Consider the following 16,386-nt stretch of genomic DNA (forward strand, 5'->3'; position numbering starts at 1 on the left):
TGAAGTTGAGCAACGTGGTGCTTGTTTTTCTTTACTGCACGTAGAAGCTGCTAGCAGGCTGACCCCCCCATGTGTGTCTCCTCTTTAGAACAAGACCTTGCCAATAGAGAACACCACGGACTGCCTCAGTACAATGACGAGTGTCTGCAAGGTCATGTTGGAAACACCGTAAGTTCCAAAGGCTGCACGTTCATGAGTTGAGCCAGTTTGCTGGGATGATGATAATGATGCTGATGATGACATATACATATGTATATGTCATATGCCATTTGGGTCAGCACATTAACATTTACATGTATGTCATCCGCTTTAATTTCATAAAGATAAGTGGCAGGTGCCCATTTTATTCCCATTTTATAGCTGAAAAACTGAAGTTGAAATTGGTTGACTGACTTCGCAAAGTTTGCACAGCTTGTTAGGACCAATACTCAGGTCAAAAATTCTGTGAAGATATATGATAACGAAATGGATGGGTGTATTACCTGAACAGGTATTACTGGAAATATATTGGGGAAGAGACTTAGAACCAAGACTAGGCATTCTAAGGGAGAAGGAAATGCTCATTCTGTGTGTGTGTGTGTGTGTGTTCTGTGCATCTCTTTCTCTGAAGTTTCCCTGTAGCTAACTTGATTCCTAGTTGCTAGGTCTACCAGATGGTTGAGGTGTTTGGAGATGAAGCAGTGTGGGAATGGGGAAAGTCTGAGCTCTACTTATGGCTGTCACCCCTCCTGTTCCTTGTCAACAAGGTCCCTGACCTCCCTGGGCTTTGACTTCCCATTCCATGAAGCTCCCACAATGCCTTCTACTTTAGAATATTTGAGAAGTCCACAGGCATCAAGAGTTCCTTATAAAATCTGATGATCTGTTCCAGCATAAGATGACATTAATTTCAAATATTTCATTTATACCAAGTTAGGATTCATTCCAAGACACAAATAGTAATCACATTCATTTTGGGGCCAGTTTGTAATGAAATGGGTGCTAAGAAAGCCTGGTGAATTGGCCTAAATCATCTGAATCATCAACGACCCTGTTGAGGCAAGTGAACAAATTCGAAGTCCGCAAATACTCTCAGTGCAGTGAATGGTACATAATTTCTTTCAGGTATCTTTGCCAGTCCAATTCAATCTGCAGCCTGTATCTTAACAAAAGAAGTTACTCTGGCTGGAGACATGATAGCTGCTCGGTGGAAATGAGCCTGGTTCTTTTTCTCTGTAATGAAGTCATTATTCTCTATAATCTTGGACAGCCAGAGGGACCTGCTATAAAATATTCAAGATTGATAGGCAGGGGGCGTGATGTACATGATGAGCTGGCCCCACTGAAGGGCAGAAGAGAGGAGAATTTACTGCCCTTTAATTTACTTTATTTTTGCACTGAATTGCTGGTTGGATAGATTCAAGGAGAATTATCATCATGGGTTTCTTCAAGAGCAAATTAACCCGGTTGCTGCAGATCTGCAATTGTTCTCAAGGGAGACTTAGAGGAGGAACCAGTGTGCAGCCGAAAATGCGTGTTCTGTGACAAGGCAGTGACGCCACTGTGGTTGCTTCTTTCTTGCAGGGAGTACAGGAGTAGGTTTACGAGTGAAGAAACGCTGATGTTCTGCATGAGGGTGATGGTGGGGGTCATCATCCTCTACGACCACGTGCACCCTGTGGGAGCCTTCTGCAAGACGTCCAAGATCGACGTAAGAGCCATTGTGAAATATGTTTAGCAAATAGTCGCACACATGTGTTGCCAAACAGAGCTTGCTTCTTTGCCCTGGCCTCCATCCCCCACTGAGAGCAATCTCTTCAAGATGCATGCCCCACCAGGACAGCTGTCCTCACAGCCAAAAGTCTAGTCTTTCCTGTGTGCTGACCACAAAACAGCCAACCCCAAAAGCACAACAGAAAGTCTGAGATGCCCAGAGTGGAGCTGAGCCTCAAGTCGCCCCTCCTTTACCATGTGCCATACCAATAGGTGCTTCTGTTTTGTATGTGTCTTAATGTGCAGAGCTGGGAGATAGCAGACTCCACAGCACATGGTAATCAAACCCCAGAGGACCTTCCAGCTTCCTCTCCAACCACTGCCACTCAGTGCTCTTCCCAGTTTCCTGCCTTTTCTTGTCATTTGAATTTGCATAACCCTTCCTCCTGCTCTCTGATGGCTGGGTTCCTTTCAGACACTCTTCAAATGTCACCTTACCCAGGAACACATTTCCTGTACCTCATGGATCAAGCATTCCTTCTCTGGTCCCTAGAAAACTCACCATTTTATATTTTATTTTCTTAAAGAAAATTAATTTTTTGTTTGTTTTAGAGACAGAGAGAGAGAGAGAGAGAATATTCCAATAGGCAGGTTCACTCCCCAAATGCTCATGATGGTCAGGACTGGGCTGGGGCTGGAGCTTGAGACCAGGGACTCAATACAGGTTTCCCAGGAGGTGGCAGGGACCCAGTTACTTGCCTCCCCAGGTTGCATTAGTGGAAAGTTGTAAGGAGCCAGAGCCCGGTTGTCAAACCCAGGTTTTCCCCTATGGGATGTGGCTGTCCTAGCCAGGGTCTTAATCATTAGGCTAAATGCTCCCCCACCCCCTTTTTGTATTTTCTGACTGCCCCACAGAAGGAGGTTTTTGACACGGAAGAGACCCTGATTTATACACCCCAAGTCTGCCCTGGTGCATAGTGCATGGCCCTCGGTAGATGCTTTTCTGAGTTCTTGCTGAATGAATAAATACGTGAATGAACAAAGACATGATTTGGGTGTGCAGGTGCATTCCTGTGGGTTGTGGGATGAAACACATATCCCCTTAGCCCAGAGTTTGCCTGCAGCACCAATCCCAGAGGTATCTAGTGTATTCCTATAAAGCTTTTTAAGTGCAGAGCAGGCCCTGCTAGGACTAAGCAGTTCTGACATGGCTGAGTCTGCCCGACACCCTCCATGTTCATTCAGCCACACAGAGCTGCAGCTCAAATACCCCATCCCCAGGGGAAGTCCACTTGCATGGAGGGGCCATGATTCTGAACAAGGCAAAAACATTTATCAGTGAAAACATAACTGGGGTTAGGTTACTCATTTTTAGGTTCTGCGTTCCTAGAATAGCTAGGCATGATAACTCATAGAATTGTCATGATTTTTATTATATCTACTTGCCAGGAAAATCAATATTTCCTACAAAAAATATAGGAAATCAAACTAGCAAATTAAATATATAATAACCTCACCAAAGACAGATAGCCACTGTTAATATGTCAGCATCCATATGTTCCTTCTGTTTACATGGATGTTTTTGTGGACACATGGTTATCTGTCTGTCTGTCCTTAACAAATGGTATGCATGCTATTTTAAAATGTATTACATTTGCATAACAGTATATTGTGTGCATTTTTTAATATGAGTAAATATTTTTAGTGTGTTCTTTGTGAAGCTGCAACATTTTAATTCAATGGATTGAAGAAAAATAATTATATGAATAGCTAAATATTGAGTATGGTTGAGTTTGTTGCCTGGTGCTCATAAGACATTCTCATTTACTATAGCCATTTATTAAATTGTCACAGAGTGACCAGTTAAAGACATGCTAGATCCAATTGTGCCTTATAGCCCTAATTTTTTTTTTGTTTACTTGTTTTCTTTTTTTTTTTTTAAACTTTTATTTAATGCATATAATTTTCCAAAGTACGACTTATGGATTACAATGGCTTCCCCCCCATAACGTCCCTCCCACCCACAACCCTCCCCTTTCCCACTCCCTCTCCCCTTCCATTCACATCAAGATTCATTTTCATTTCTCTTTATATACAGAAGATCAGTTTAGCATACATTAAGTATGGATTTCAACAGTTTGCTCCCACACAGAAACATAAAGTGAAAAATAATAGATGATTTTTTTAAATGATGATGAAATCAGAGCAGACCTATTGTCATGTTTAATCCCAGTGAGAGTCAAGTTGGGAATTAATTTTTTTTTTTTTTTTACAGAGGATCAGTTTAGTATGCATTAAGTAAGGATTTCAACAGTTTGCACCCCCATAGAAACACAAAGTGAAATATATTGTTTGAGTACTCGTTATAGCATTAAATCTCGATGTACAGCACATTAAGGATAGAGATCCTACATGAGGAGTAAGTGCACAGTGACTCCTGTTGTTGACTTTACCAATTGACACTCCTGTCTATGGCATCAGTAATCTCCCTATGCTCTAGTCATGAGTTTCCAAGGCTATGGAAGCCCTCTGAGTTCTCCGACTCTTATCTTGTTTAGACAAGGTCATAGTCAAAGTGGAGGTTCTCTCCTCCCTTCAGAGAAAGGTACCTCCTTCTTTGATGACCTGTTCTTTCCACTGGGATCTCACTCGCAGAGATCTTTTGCCAGAGTGTCTTGGCTTTCCATGCCTGAAATACTCTCATGAGCTTTTCAGCCAGCTCCGAATGCCTTTAGGGCTGATTCTGAGGCCAGAGTGCTATTTAGGACATCTGCCATTCTATGAGTCTGCTGAGTATCTCACTTCCCATGTTGGATCACTCTCCCCTTTATTTACTCCATCAGTTAGCGTTAGCAGGTACTAGACTTGTCTATGTGCTCCCTTTGACTTCCAGTCCCTTCACCATGACCAACTGTGAACTGAAATTGATCACCTGGAACAGTGAGATGGCATTGGTACATGCCACCTCGATGGGATTGAATTGGAATCCCCTGGCATGAACAGCGAGTTCTGTTCGATCTTTGCAAGTCACCGTGAGGAAGCCAGTTGGTTCATGCAGGTCGTGCTTAGAAAGCTTTGTTGTACTGAAGTTCATATGCAGCCCTGAGCAAATTTCAGGTTTACGACAGCACATATTCAGGATGGGCCGTTTCCTCCGACGACAGAGAGTCTTCTTCCGATACCAGTAAATCTGCTCTTGTGGGCACTGGGTTTCTAAGTCCTCAGGGTGTCAGCATCAAGGAAGAAGCAAACAAGCGCTTAGTGTGAGGAGCTGGAGGAAGGACTGTGCACCCACTGACCAAGGGCTTGCAGGAGTGCGGAATAGGCATGCAGTGAGCTTCTCAGGTAAGGGAAGGTCGTTTTGCATGGTGACAGAGACAGAGGATGGTGTCGGAGATGGACCTGGATAAAGATGCCAGGTTTTCCCAGATGGACAGAGGAAGGAAGAGTACTCCAGAGAGAGGGAAGCAACAGAGCAATGTGCCCGAGGCCTCCAGGGATGAGTTCTTCTGAGAAGAGCTGCTGGAAGTGGGTGCCAGCAAGGAGACGGTGCTTCCAAATGACCCCCTTACAATCGCAGGAAATAACAAGGAAGCGTGCCTTAATCCCTGACTTCGCCCAGATCCCTGACCCCACTTCCTATGGACACCTGAAACACGCCCAGCCCCAAAACTAAAGTTTCTTCTTTCCCCATCACTCTGTTCCGACTCCTGGGTTCCTGCCACAGGCAGTTCAGCATTCACCAACCTGGTGCTGTCTAAGCCAGAACCCTAGAACTGGTGCCCCCAGGAACCTGGATATTGTCTTCACCCCTGAAACCAGTCAGTCACCGAGTCCTGCAGGATCAGCCGCAGAGCCACGCTCCCGGCCTGCTCACTGCTGCTCCCACACCTCAGGCCCTCAGGTGCTCTCACTGGGCCTCTTCTCCCCTCCCGCTTCCTCCTGGACCATTCCATTCAACCACATGAGGAGACAGCATCGCACCTACCAAGGGCGCTGCTGAACCCTGAATGTGGCCCTGCCTGCATCCTTGGCAGCCCCTGTTTCTTCACCCCGCAGCGCTAATCTTCCTGAAGCGGAGCTGCAGAGTCCCCGGAGTTCCCACAGCTCTGCCACCTCCTCCTCCACCTGTTTCCTCACCGCCCCTCTGGTCTTCTGCAGGCACACTTGCCTCACCGTGGTAATCAGCTTTCTCTCCTCCCACTGCACTGTGAGCTCCGTCAGGGGCAGGACAGCATCTGCACGTCTGAGTCCTGGTGCCACTCCAGGAAGCATCTTCTAGCTTCTCCAGGCCTGGCCAACGAGAGGCATCTGTGACTGTCATGACTGCCTTCCTGATGAGCCTACATGTGACCCTCAGATGATTCTCAGTCCTCTGTCTGGCTTTCTCCTTCAGTTCATGGGAGTCTGTCAGGCCTTTAAGATAGATCCAGTGTAAACCCACAGAAAACGTTTGTAAGCGACCTTTATGAGAGACCCATAGCCCATAGTATAACCAAATCTAATACATCCAGCCCATGAAAATCTGACTTTAAAGTGAGTGATCGGCCGGCGCCGCGGCTCACTAGGCTAATCCTCCGCCTAGCGGCGCCGGCACACCGGGTTCTAGTCCCGGTCGGGGCGCCGGATTCTGTCCCGGTTGCCCCTCTTCCAGGCCAGCTCTCTGCTGTGGCCAGGGAGTGCAGTGGAGGATGGCCCAGGTGCTTGGGCCCTGCACCCCATGGGAGACCAGGAAAAAGCACCTGGCTCCTGGCTCCTGCCATCGGATCAGCGCGGTGCGCCGGTCGCAGTGCGCCGGCCGCGGCGGCCATTGGAGGGTGAACCAACGGCAAAAGGAAGACCTTTCTCTCTGTCTCTCTCTCTCACTGTCCACTCTGCCTGTCAAAAAAAAAAAAGAAAAAGAAAAAAAAATTAAAGTGAGTGATCATCTTCTGTGCTTTGCCACAGATTCTCATTTTGCCAAAAATAGCACTCCAGGATATTCATAGTATAGTATAATCAATGTTAGTTTTCACACACTGCCCAAATTATGAATAGATTATTCTAAGGTCACAAAATAAACTTAAAAAAAAAGCCTAGGTTCATGCAGTTACCAAAAAGGAAAGCATGCATCAAATCTAAGCATTTATGAAGCTCACACTCTTAACAACGGCGCTTTACCAAATCCTCTCAAAGATGATCGAATCATAGATGTGCACCCTCAGAAACACCGGGTCTAGGACAGGAGACAAACCTGAACCCTGCACTCTCTAAGCTTCTCCGATCAATGGCAGAGTGGCATTGGGAACACAAAGAAACGGTGCTAGCTTATATCTGGTGAGCTAGTGAGGTCCAAAGAGCCTTCTATAGTTGGTGATCTCCGGTACTCAGTAAAGAAAGAAAAGGCATTAAGGGATTTCAAGTGGAGCAGGTGAAGAGGGGTAGCATTCTGGGCAGAAGAGTGATACAGAATCGTCAGGTTGGTAATGCAGTCAGTAAGTCTCAGCTGAGACTGAGCAGAGGGAACGCACTGCACCTGGCTGTGAAGTACAAGACAAGAAGATCGAAGCCTCAAGTCTTTGTCCCCAAGTGCCAGACACGTAAAATGTGCAATTGCAGTGCAGTATAAAAATTGACAATGACTGTGGTCATACAGAATTCTCTTGAAACTCAGAGGGAGGAAGAAAGCCAAACTCATCTCTCTCTTTAATTTCTATGGGCAAGAATAATGTGATAACCTTATGAACAGGTTTTATTATGGATAGATATTATATGGACCAGATTACAAGAATATTGACGCAACATTGTGTTTTCTTCTAGATGAAAGGCTGCATAAAGGTTTTGAAGGAACAGGCCCCAGACAGCGTGGAGGGGCTGCTGAATGCCCTCAGGTGAGCCCAGCTCGGTGGTAAACTTACATGGGGCAGCCAGCCCTTCATCAGTCAACCTTGGCTGTATTTCCACATGTTTCATCTTCCCAACAACCTATTGAGGCCAGCACCACCTTTAGCATCCCCTTTTTACAGGTGGAAGAAAATGAGATTCAGAGATGGATGCCATAGAGTAAATGGCTAAGCTAGACCCTACCCTTGCATCTGTGGGACCCCACAGGTCGTGGGCCCACCAGACTCGGCCAAGATGCTTTGGGAGTCGTGTGGACATCTTAGGAAAAGCAGTCTTTGGGACTCACTTTCTGTCTTGGTCGGTGATTCCCAATCCTGGCTGCACCTCGGGATTGAGGAATAGCCTCAGGAAACACTGAGACTAAGTATTGGACCCAAAGTGAATAAGAGTCTCTGGGTCAAGGACCCAGGCACCCACACCCATTGTGTGTGTGTGTGTGTGTGTGTTGTCTTGTTTGCATGTTCACATGTATGCATGGTTCACATGTGCAGCTTCAAGAGTTGAGAACTCTGCTATATACTGTCCAAATGCATAAATATTTCACCAGCCGTGGCTTATTCCAGCTCCTCACTCAAACAAGTAATGCCTAAGTGCTTGATCTCTGTCTTTTCCCAAGGAGGCATGTGCTTCATCCTCCTCTGAGAGGGGATTCTTATTTTTACCTGTAGCACATCTATGGGAATTTAATGAATCATACCGTTGTGCAAATAATCTGGAGAGTTTATGGTTCCTGCCAGCTTATTCCCCTTTGGTTTCCCTCCATCCCACCTATATTGTGCATGCACAAGTGTTCAAAGAGTGTAAGTGGAATGGGTGCAAAATTGTCTACCTATATACAACACACGCGATATATGCTCCAGTTACAACCACATTGTTCCCCTCAACCATCACAACTCAGATGTAAGGCCAATCAATTTTCCCCTTTAACAAATGAAGTAACAGAGATACACGTGAAAATGAACAGGCTAGACAATGAGCTTGAGCCTGTTTTGCCACGTTACTAAGTCATCATCCTTCAGAATAGTATGATATTCTGTATTATTATCAGTATTAACATTAGAGCCTTCCAGATCCTTGGATAAATCAACATTTCTTCTATTGATGCCTATTACAGACCATGCTGGCTTACCTACACACTGTAAGAAGGCTTTAGTGTCTAAATGTTTTCAAAGTCCCAGCTTCATCCAATCAAATAAAACTTCAAGGGCAGGGCGCAGTGCGAGGTGTTAAGTTCCCCCTGAGCACTCAGGGAGACATGTGGTGAACCGGAAAGAGCTGGCGTTGGAGGCAGCCGGACCAAGGTTCAGGTCAGAAATCACAAATCATGAATCGGGGCACCTTTGTGGTCTGGAGTGGGCCACCTCTGGATCTCAGTTTCCCATCTATAAAATGAAGGCAATAACCTCACTGCCAAATTATTGTGAGTGAATTGGAAACTTCTGTGGGATGCCTAGGACCTGTTCGTTCCTTTCTTTTCTTTTGCACAAACGATATGGACACCAGTTTCGAGGCTGCAGATGGCACCACCTTTTGTTTGTTCACCTGCACTTGTGCCCCCTTGCGGTAACCATGAGGATAATAGTTGCCATGGAAATAGAGACCCACAGACGTTTTAGAAAAACCACATTTGTAATCTGGTTCTGCAGAGGTAGCCTCGCTGCCCAGAATTCTACACTCAGTCATATGATGTCTACCTCCTTGGAAAATTAGACTGCTTATATGTCCCGTGTAATCATTTGGCTAGGTAAAATTTTATTTATTTTTTATTTTTTATTTTATTTTTTTTTTTTTTTGACAGGCAGAGTGGACAGTGAGAGAGAGAGACAGAGAGAAAGGTCTTCCTTTGCCGTTGGTTCACCCTCCAATGGCCGCCGTGGCCGGCGCGCTGCGGCCGGCGCACCGCGCTGATCCGATGGCAGGAGCCAGGAGCCAGGTGCTTTTCCTGGTCTCCCATGGGGTGCAGGGCCCAAGCACCTGGGCCATCCTCCACTGCACTCCCTGGCCACAGCAGAGAGCTGGCCTGGAAGAGGGGCAACCGGGACAGAATCCGGCGCCCCAACCGGGACTAGAACCCGGTGTGCCGGCGCCGCTAGGCGGAGGATTAGCCTAGTGAGCCGCGGCGCCGGCTGGCTAGGTAAAATTTTAAAAAAAATTAAAATCTACTTGGTTTAATAATGATAGTATTCCTTTGGCCGTGACCACTGCAGCACATGGCTTTTTGTATAAAGACTCAAGCTCTCATTGGATTTGTAAACATCACTTGTATTTCCCAAGGTAAAGATGGGCAGGGAGTCATTCCTGAAGCGTTTGCAGAGTGCCGTCTGCAAGCTGACCTCCGTCACTCTCTCTCCATCCAGGTTCACTACAAAGCACTTGAATGATGAGTCGACTTCCAAACAGATTCGAGCGATGCTTCAGTAGAGCTCTGCTCAGAGAAGAGGATCTATGTGCTGACCTCAGAAGATGTATATGTTTACATAATTTAATACAGATTGATGTTAATACTCGTGTATTTACATAACCATTTCCTTCTTGTCACTGAAATATATGGACCTTAATTTGTATCCTGACTGACTCAACCCAGCAGAACATAAATTGACTTGAGAGCCTTACCTTTGATGTTCAAAATGAAATCCCCTTCTCCAAAGGCAAAATTTGGAGACTTTGATCTTTGCTACTGGAGTCCTTTAATCACACCTGTCACAGTCAGAAATTCCGAATAGTTTGTGGTAGTGCTTTAATTCTAGATGTGTTATCTCTCTGGGAAGCATAGCTTATAGAAACACGAAGTATTTGATTTCCTGTGTCAGCTCAGCTACAGGAAACACAACTGTTATCCTGATGGAGAAGAGAAAAATGCACATGGAGAATCCAACCCAACTGTTCTGAATTCAGTACACCCGCTCTCTTTCCTCAGACAGGAGCCACACGTGCAGCTTTTCTGTGGGCATGTGTTTTATTAATCAGCATATTCCTTTTCTGTCTGGTTTATATCTCTCCAATGTTCCCTTTTAATTCCGCAAGAGGAAAATCACCTCTGTTTTAATCAGTTCGAGAAAGCAGCAGGAATAGATAGATGTCTATTGCAGCTGAGCTGATACAGGTGGTTGTGTTGGAAGTGGGGGACAGGCTAGAGGAGGGGACATGCAGGCAATAAAACATTTCATATCCCTGCTTCAGCCCTGTGCCTGTAGCGACAGGGAAATGGAGCCCCAACTTTGAGCCTGTGGGTAAATTTGCCAACCTTCGGAGTGCCAGGTGCACAGTCCTCCTGATAGGAGCTCTGTTCTCGGTCCACCATGCATGTGTTACCATTTTCTGGTTACCTGGTGTTTAATAAGCAGCTCCTCCCTATTCTACCTGGCTAGCTTTTCGAAGAATGAAGACTGAGTACCTGGATGGAGCCCTAGCCCTACTAATGCTTTACAATGTGACCTTGGGAAACTTGCTTAAGCTCCCTGCATCTCACCTGCCTCATCTATAAAATAGGCAACTAAAACAGATCATCTCCATGATCTTTGGTGGCTGGGAGCCAGTGAAATGACTACTCTGCCGTTTTTCCTTTGTGAGTAGAGTTCAGTGAGCAGCTGTCCACTTTCTCTTGATAATGAATGACATTCCAAGGCCTGCAGTAATTCTGTGGATCAGAGCTGAATTGGAATAGAAGCTTGACTTCCTTCTATTCTGACCTCCAGTGGAAAATGATACCAGGAGGGTGTGGTCAGAGAGGGGGTGGGTGGCTCCCACACAGTAGGCCCTGAAACCCAGGATATGTCCTCCTGACTCCAGGCTCTTCCTTTGTCACCATGCAGCCTGTGAATACCTTCTGTGGGATGCAACTGGACCCTCTGACATAACCCCTCAGTCTGGCCTGAGTTATTACTTGTCTGCTTCCACAAGAAGGAAAGACTCTCCCTGCAGTTATGAATAATAAGTCTAACCCTAGACTATTGGTTTTGATTCATCAGAGTTTCACATCATTCCCAATAGCCCAAGAAATGAACTGTAAGATTCCAGTGCTTTCTGGACTGTAGTGGCCAGCCCACATTCCTGTTAGTCCTGTAAGAAAAGGGAAGAAGTGTTTGTTTTGTTTTAGCAAAGAAATGCAGTCAAGTGGCAGGAGAAATTCTCTGGTCTATATCTAAACATCGGTCAACAGAGAGAGGTAAAGCCCTATCCTTGTGGGGATTTCAAGTTGAGTAAGCACAGCTGCTTGGAATGAGTTTCATCAGAACACAAATCTACTGAATGGCCTCCAAGATTTTCTCACACATAGGGATCCTAAAACCTTGGAAGAAGCCAGAAAATGTGGTAACACGAGATGAGTAAGGTCATTAAATATTCACCTTAGGAAGTCTTCGATTTAGCAGCCCTGATTTCCACTTGGGCAACAACTGTCAGGATTAGAAATAGATATGCAGTGTTTAGCATGGTCTCGTCCCTTGTCCTCCTTTATCAGGTGACGGGATGAAGGCTTGAAGAGAAGAAAGGGTTTTTCAACCCCTACAGGGCTCTTGAGGCATCAGGGACTTGAATCCAAGTCATGCATCTCATAGGCCACAGCTGGCTAAGTGGGAAAATGTTAAATTATCTGTCGAATTATGTATATGTATATATATATATACATATATATAATATATATAATTTGAAAGATAATATGTATTTCAGAGTAAATAGTTGAGCACATTTATAATTTTTAATTACCCTATCAAATAGGACCAAACATATATGAGGGGTTGCTGGCTTGTTCCAATTAGCCAGGCCTCTGTTTTTCAAAGCCAAGATATACCAGTAGATGGATTCTGGAAAGTCCAGGGTCTGAATTGTTGCCTCTGATTATCAGGAGGACAGGTTAACTGAATGTCTGTGATCACTAGCTGGTGAGAGGCCTTGGGTCCACATCAGAGCTGTTGTGGGAGACATATTCTTTTAACAGACTGTCCTCCAGGCATCAGGAGTCCGTGAACAATCACTTGTTTCATGCTGCATGCACGTGTGTCCAAGCCTGTGGGTGGTTTAGGGGAAAGTGCTAGCGACAATGTCAATGTCAATATTTCATATTTGATGTCTCATAGTTTTCAAATAAACAGTGTTTTCCATGACTCAGATACTTATTTTTGGGTAAACAACAAAATGAATATGTTTCTCAGATACATTACTACTTTGACGTTATAACTCTCTTCTCAGAAATTTTTCACATGCCACTAGTAATTGGCAAAAACAGGTGGAAACTGGTATTTTGAATTATGCTGACCCATTAAATGGCTGGAGTGCTAATTAACAACCAGAAAGGAAGACTTGGATGTTACCTTTGAACTATTAATATCATGTTTCATCAACTTTCAGTCATCGCAGTCATATAACGGCATTAATCGTAAACTGAGGCTTTTGATACATCATCACATTTAAGGAAAAATTATTTCATACTTCCTCAAAAGAAAAAATGAAGGCTCATCAATCTTGGGATCCAATTGTGCAGTAGAATTCAGAGACTTCTTATTCAATCTTGTGTCCTAGACAGCTATAATTTTTTTCTGGATGTGAATAATTAACACTGCAATTCTATCTTAAAGGGCCCAGAACATTGGAACCCAATCTTACTGCTACATCTGTATAAGACTTTTGCATTCCCAAAACTGTTGTCATACATTGTTTGCTGAAGTCATTGTAATCTTTCTGCCTGCTTTGCCTTTTTTTGTACAGAAGTTTTGAGTGTGAAATGAAAATTAAAGTTTGGTACATATATTTAAAAATACACCTCTATTTTATATGTTGAAGGTTGAGTAGTAATAAGCACATGATGATTAATCCACATAGACATTTGTTAAACATCTGCTCTTAGGAGAACTTGCCAGCTGCCCTTCTTTTCTCTGCACCTCAGTTTCTTCAAGTAGAGCATGTAATATCCAAGGTGTGCTACTCTTGGTACCAGCTGTCCCTTACTCATTTCAGCAGGGACTGTTCAGTATAAAAAAGGCAGGAAGTGAACAGAGACAGGATTAATATTTGGAGATACATGAGACCTCCTTTCCCAGGGATACTTAGAAACCCTAATAAATGCCCTTTCATTCTTTCTTTTGAGTGCACTAGTACTTTACGGATTTTGTGAGATCAGCAAATAACCTATTTTGCATAGGTACATTTGTCCTACAAGATAAGCACTAAAACGATTCTTCTAGATATTCAGCATTGAAGTTTTTCCAGAGCACCACTTTAAATCCTCACACTGAACACCTGAGACCTAATTGTGTGTGCTTTTAATGGTTCAGACACCCAAAGAGGACTTCCATGGTGCCCTGTGCAGAAGACAAAGGCATAATCATTACAGTTGTTTGTGGTGCAAAAGGAAATGAATAGGAATGGGAAATAGTGAGTTGACAATGGACAAATTGAATGGACTAAAGCTGGGAGGTGAGAGAAGGAAAAGGGCCTTTGAAGAGTGGAGAGTGTGTGTCCCTAATTAAATGAGTGTGAAGAGGCAAAGGCAAAAGACATGAAAAAATGAGGAGCACAGAAGTGCCTCTCAAGAGGAACACAGCTAGTGAGGAATCAGGGATGTGTGATTCAGATTACCCTTTAGGGTCAGGTGTTTGGCACAGCAGTTAATATGCTGCTTGGGTTTGAATACTGGCTCCAGTCCGAATTCCAGCCTCCTTATAATCCACACCTCAGGAGGCAGCAGATGATGATTCCAGTCTTGGATCCTGTCGCCCATGTGGGGAGGACCCAAACTGAGTTCCTGACTTCTGTTATGACAGGCATTTGGGGAGTGAACCACAGGACGGGAGGGTCTCTGTGTTTTTCTGCCTTTCAAATAAAAGGAACAGAGGAAGGGGAGAAAGGAGTGGAGGGAGGAGAGGGGAAGGGAGGAAAGAGAAAGTATTTCATACTAGCTAAAAAGTTCTATTGAAAGAATGGTGATGAGGAGCTTAGCTGGGGATGTGCTTGAAATCCGGTGAATATTTGTGAACTGTATTCACACCCCTTGTCCTATCAGTTGAATAAGTAGAATTTCTAAATGTTTGCTGTTTTCCATATCTGTGTGACACACTTAGTCATCAAAACCTAAGTCAGTTTTAAATAATACTAAATAATATCAATCAGTTTTTAACTAACTTTCATTAAATACGTTAACCTATCCAATACTGAAATCCTGATGGAGACTAATCTAAAATCCTTCTGGTCGCCTCCACTTGTAACTCTTCACAGGAAATAAAGGGAGTTCTCTGCTTTGTCTGTTTCTGCTCAAAAGTCAAAACTCCAGAGAAGGGGGCTCTTGTGTCTGGGTCACATCAAGCTCCTGGGGCTGCATTTTTACTGCCGTGGCTCTTCCTTTGCTTGTTTCTTTAACACAAAAGTCTGGAAATCTTTCAACTGTTGAAAATGAATGTGCTGAAAACATGTTCAGAATGCCCTTTTAAAATATGGTAAGTGGAATGTTAAATCAACCTCACTGTTTAGTTTTAAAGGAGACTCATGAACAAAGTTCTTGTAAATTCAGTCAATAAAGTCTTTTCTCTATGAAATCTTTCCATTTTTACCATCAAGTATCACACTTTAAGATTCTTCCTCCCTCTCTGCCTCCTCTGCCTGCACTTTCCGTTCATTTTTAAATTGGCCTTGTTAGTATCAAGACAGATTTTGTTACAAATTGGAAGCTATACATTATTAACCATTCCTCAACCACCCAGGAGCAAAGATTATCAGGGCTGAGGTTTGAGGACTAGAAGTTTTAAATTTTTTATTTATTATTTATTAACTTGAGAAGGGGAGGTAAGGAGAGAGGGAGGGATGGAGGGAGGGAGGGAGGGATGGAGGGAGGGAGGGAGGGAGAGAGAGAGAGAGAGAGAGAGAGAAACTCCGTCTGCTAGTTCACTTCCCAAATGCCCACAATAACTGGCTATACCAGGCTGAACAGACAACCAGGAACTCAATCCAGGTCTCCCAAATGGGTGGCAGGGACCCAACTTGAGATGCACTTTAGCAGGAAGCCAAAGTCAGTAGTGGAGCAAGGACTTGGACCCATGTACTCTGATGAGATGAAGCTATTCTGCACTACCACCTTAACTGCTAAGCCAAATGCCCACCTCAGAGGGCCAGAAATTTTAAAAGGATCCATATACCTTGAACAAGCATGTCTCTGGGAAATACCAAAAGTACTCTAGGCAGACTGTTGAATTATTTTCTTCCAACTATCAATATACTTGAAAAGATGCTTCTTTCTTTTGTATGAGAAAAATAATGTGATTGCAGTGGGGAAGGTCCCAAGGGTAGTAGTTTTTTAAACTGTAGGAGGAAACAATGAGACACACCATATGCAGAAACAATAGGAAGCTCTAAACTGAACTACATATCTTCCAAATATGTTGTGGGAACCTCCATTCCCATAATACTGTCATCTGTGCACACCCTCTTCCCATATATTTGAAGTCTCCATGTACACCAAGGCCCAAGTCATTCTCTCATTTTCTCTATGGAGCTTTCCCAACTACTACAGTGCATGCCAATCCTCTTTCCTTTGAAGCTCTAATCCATTTAATTTATTTGAAGCTAAATATCAGCTACTGTACAGTACCTCAAAATATGTTTGTTTTTTTTCCACTGGGGGGTAGAAAATATGTCCCTTAGAGTTCTGAGCTCCGTGTAGACCAATGGCCCAAAGAAGTTCCCTGCAAAAGTGGAATGTCAGGGTCCTGACATCTAGATGTGCTGAAATAAAATCCTGAGAATCAGTTTCTCCAACTCACCAGCCATCCATAGTAACAAATTATCTTCTCCCTTGGATGATCAGTTTTATTCCTATAGGAAATG

At 44.1% G+C, this 16,386-nt stretch overlaps 1 protein-coding gene across 8 annotated transcripts in view; it reads left to right on the forward strand.

Annotated features, from left to right (window-relative positions):
* Positions 1-13,328, forward strand: part of CYRIA (CYFIP related Rac1 interactor A) — a 112,074-nt gene extending 98,746 nt beyond the window's left edge. For all 8 annotated transcript variants that reach the window (XM_051840123.2, XM_051840141.2, XM_051840154.2 and 5 more), the window contains 4 exons: positions 89-168; positions 1,564-1,690; positions 7,492-7,562; positions 9,933-13,328. In XM_051840123.2, the coding sequence (XP_051696083.1) occupies positions 89-168; positions 1,564-1,690; positions 7,492-7,562; positions 9,933-9,996 (342 nt within the window). In that variant the 3' untranslated portion in view covers positions 9,997-13,328. The remainder of the gene's footprint in view (positions 1-88; positions 169-1,563; positions 1,691-7,491; positions 7,563-9,932) is intronic.
* Positions 13,329-16,386: the final 3,058 nt, after the last annotated feature.

The sequence above is a fragment of the Oryctolagus cuniculus genome, chromosome 2 (genome assembly GCF_964237555.1).
Source record: "Oryctolagus cuniculus chromosome 2, mOryCun1.1, whole genome shotgun sequence".
NCBI lineage: Eukaryota > Metazoa > Chordata > Mammalia > Lagomorpha > Leporidae > Oryctolagus > Oryctolagus cuniculus.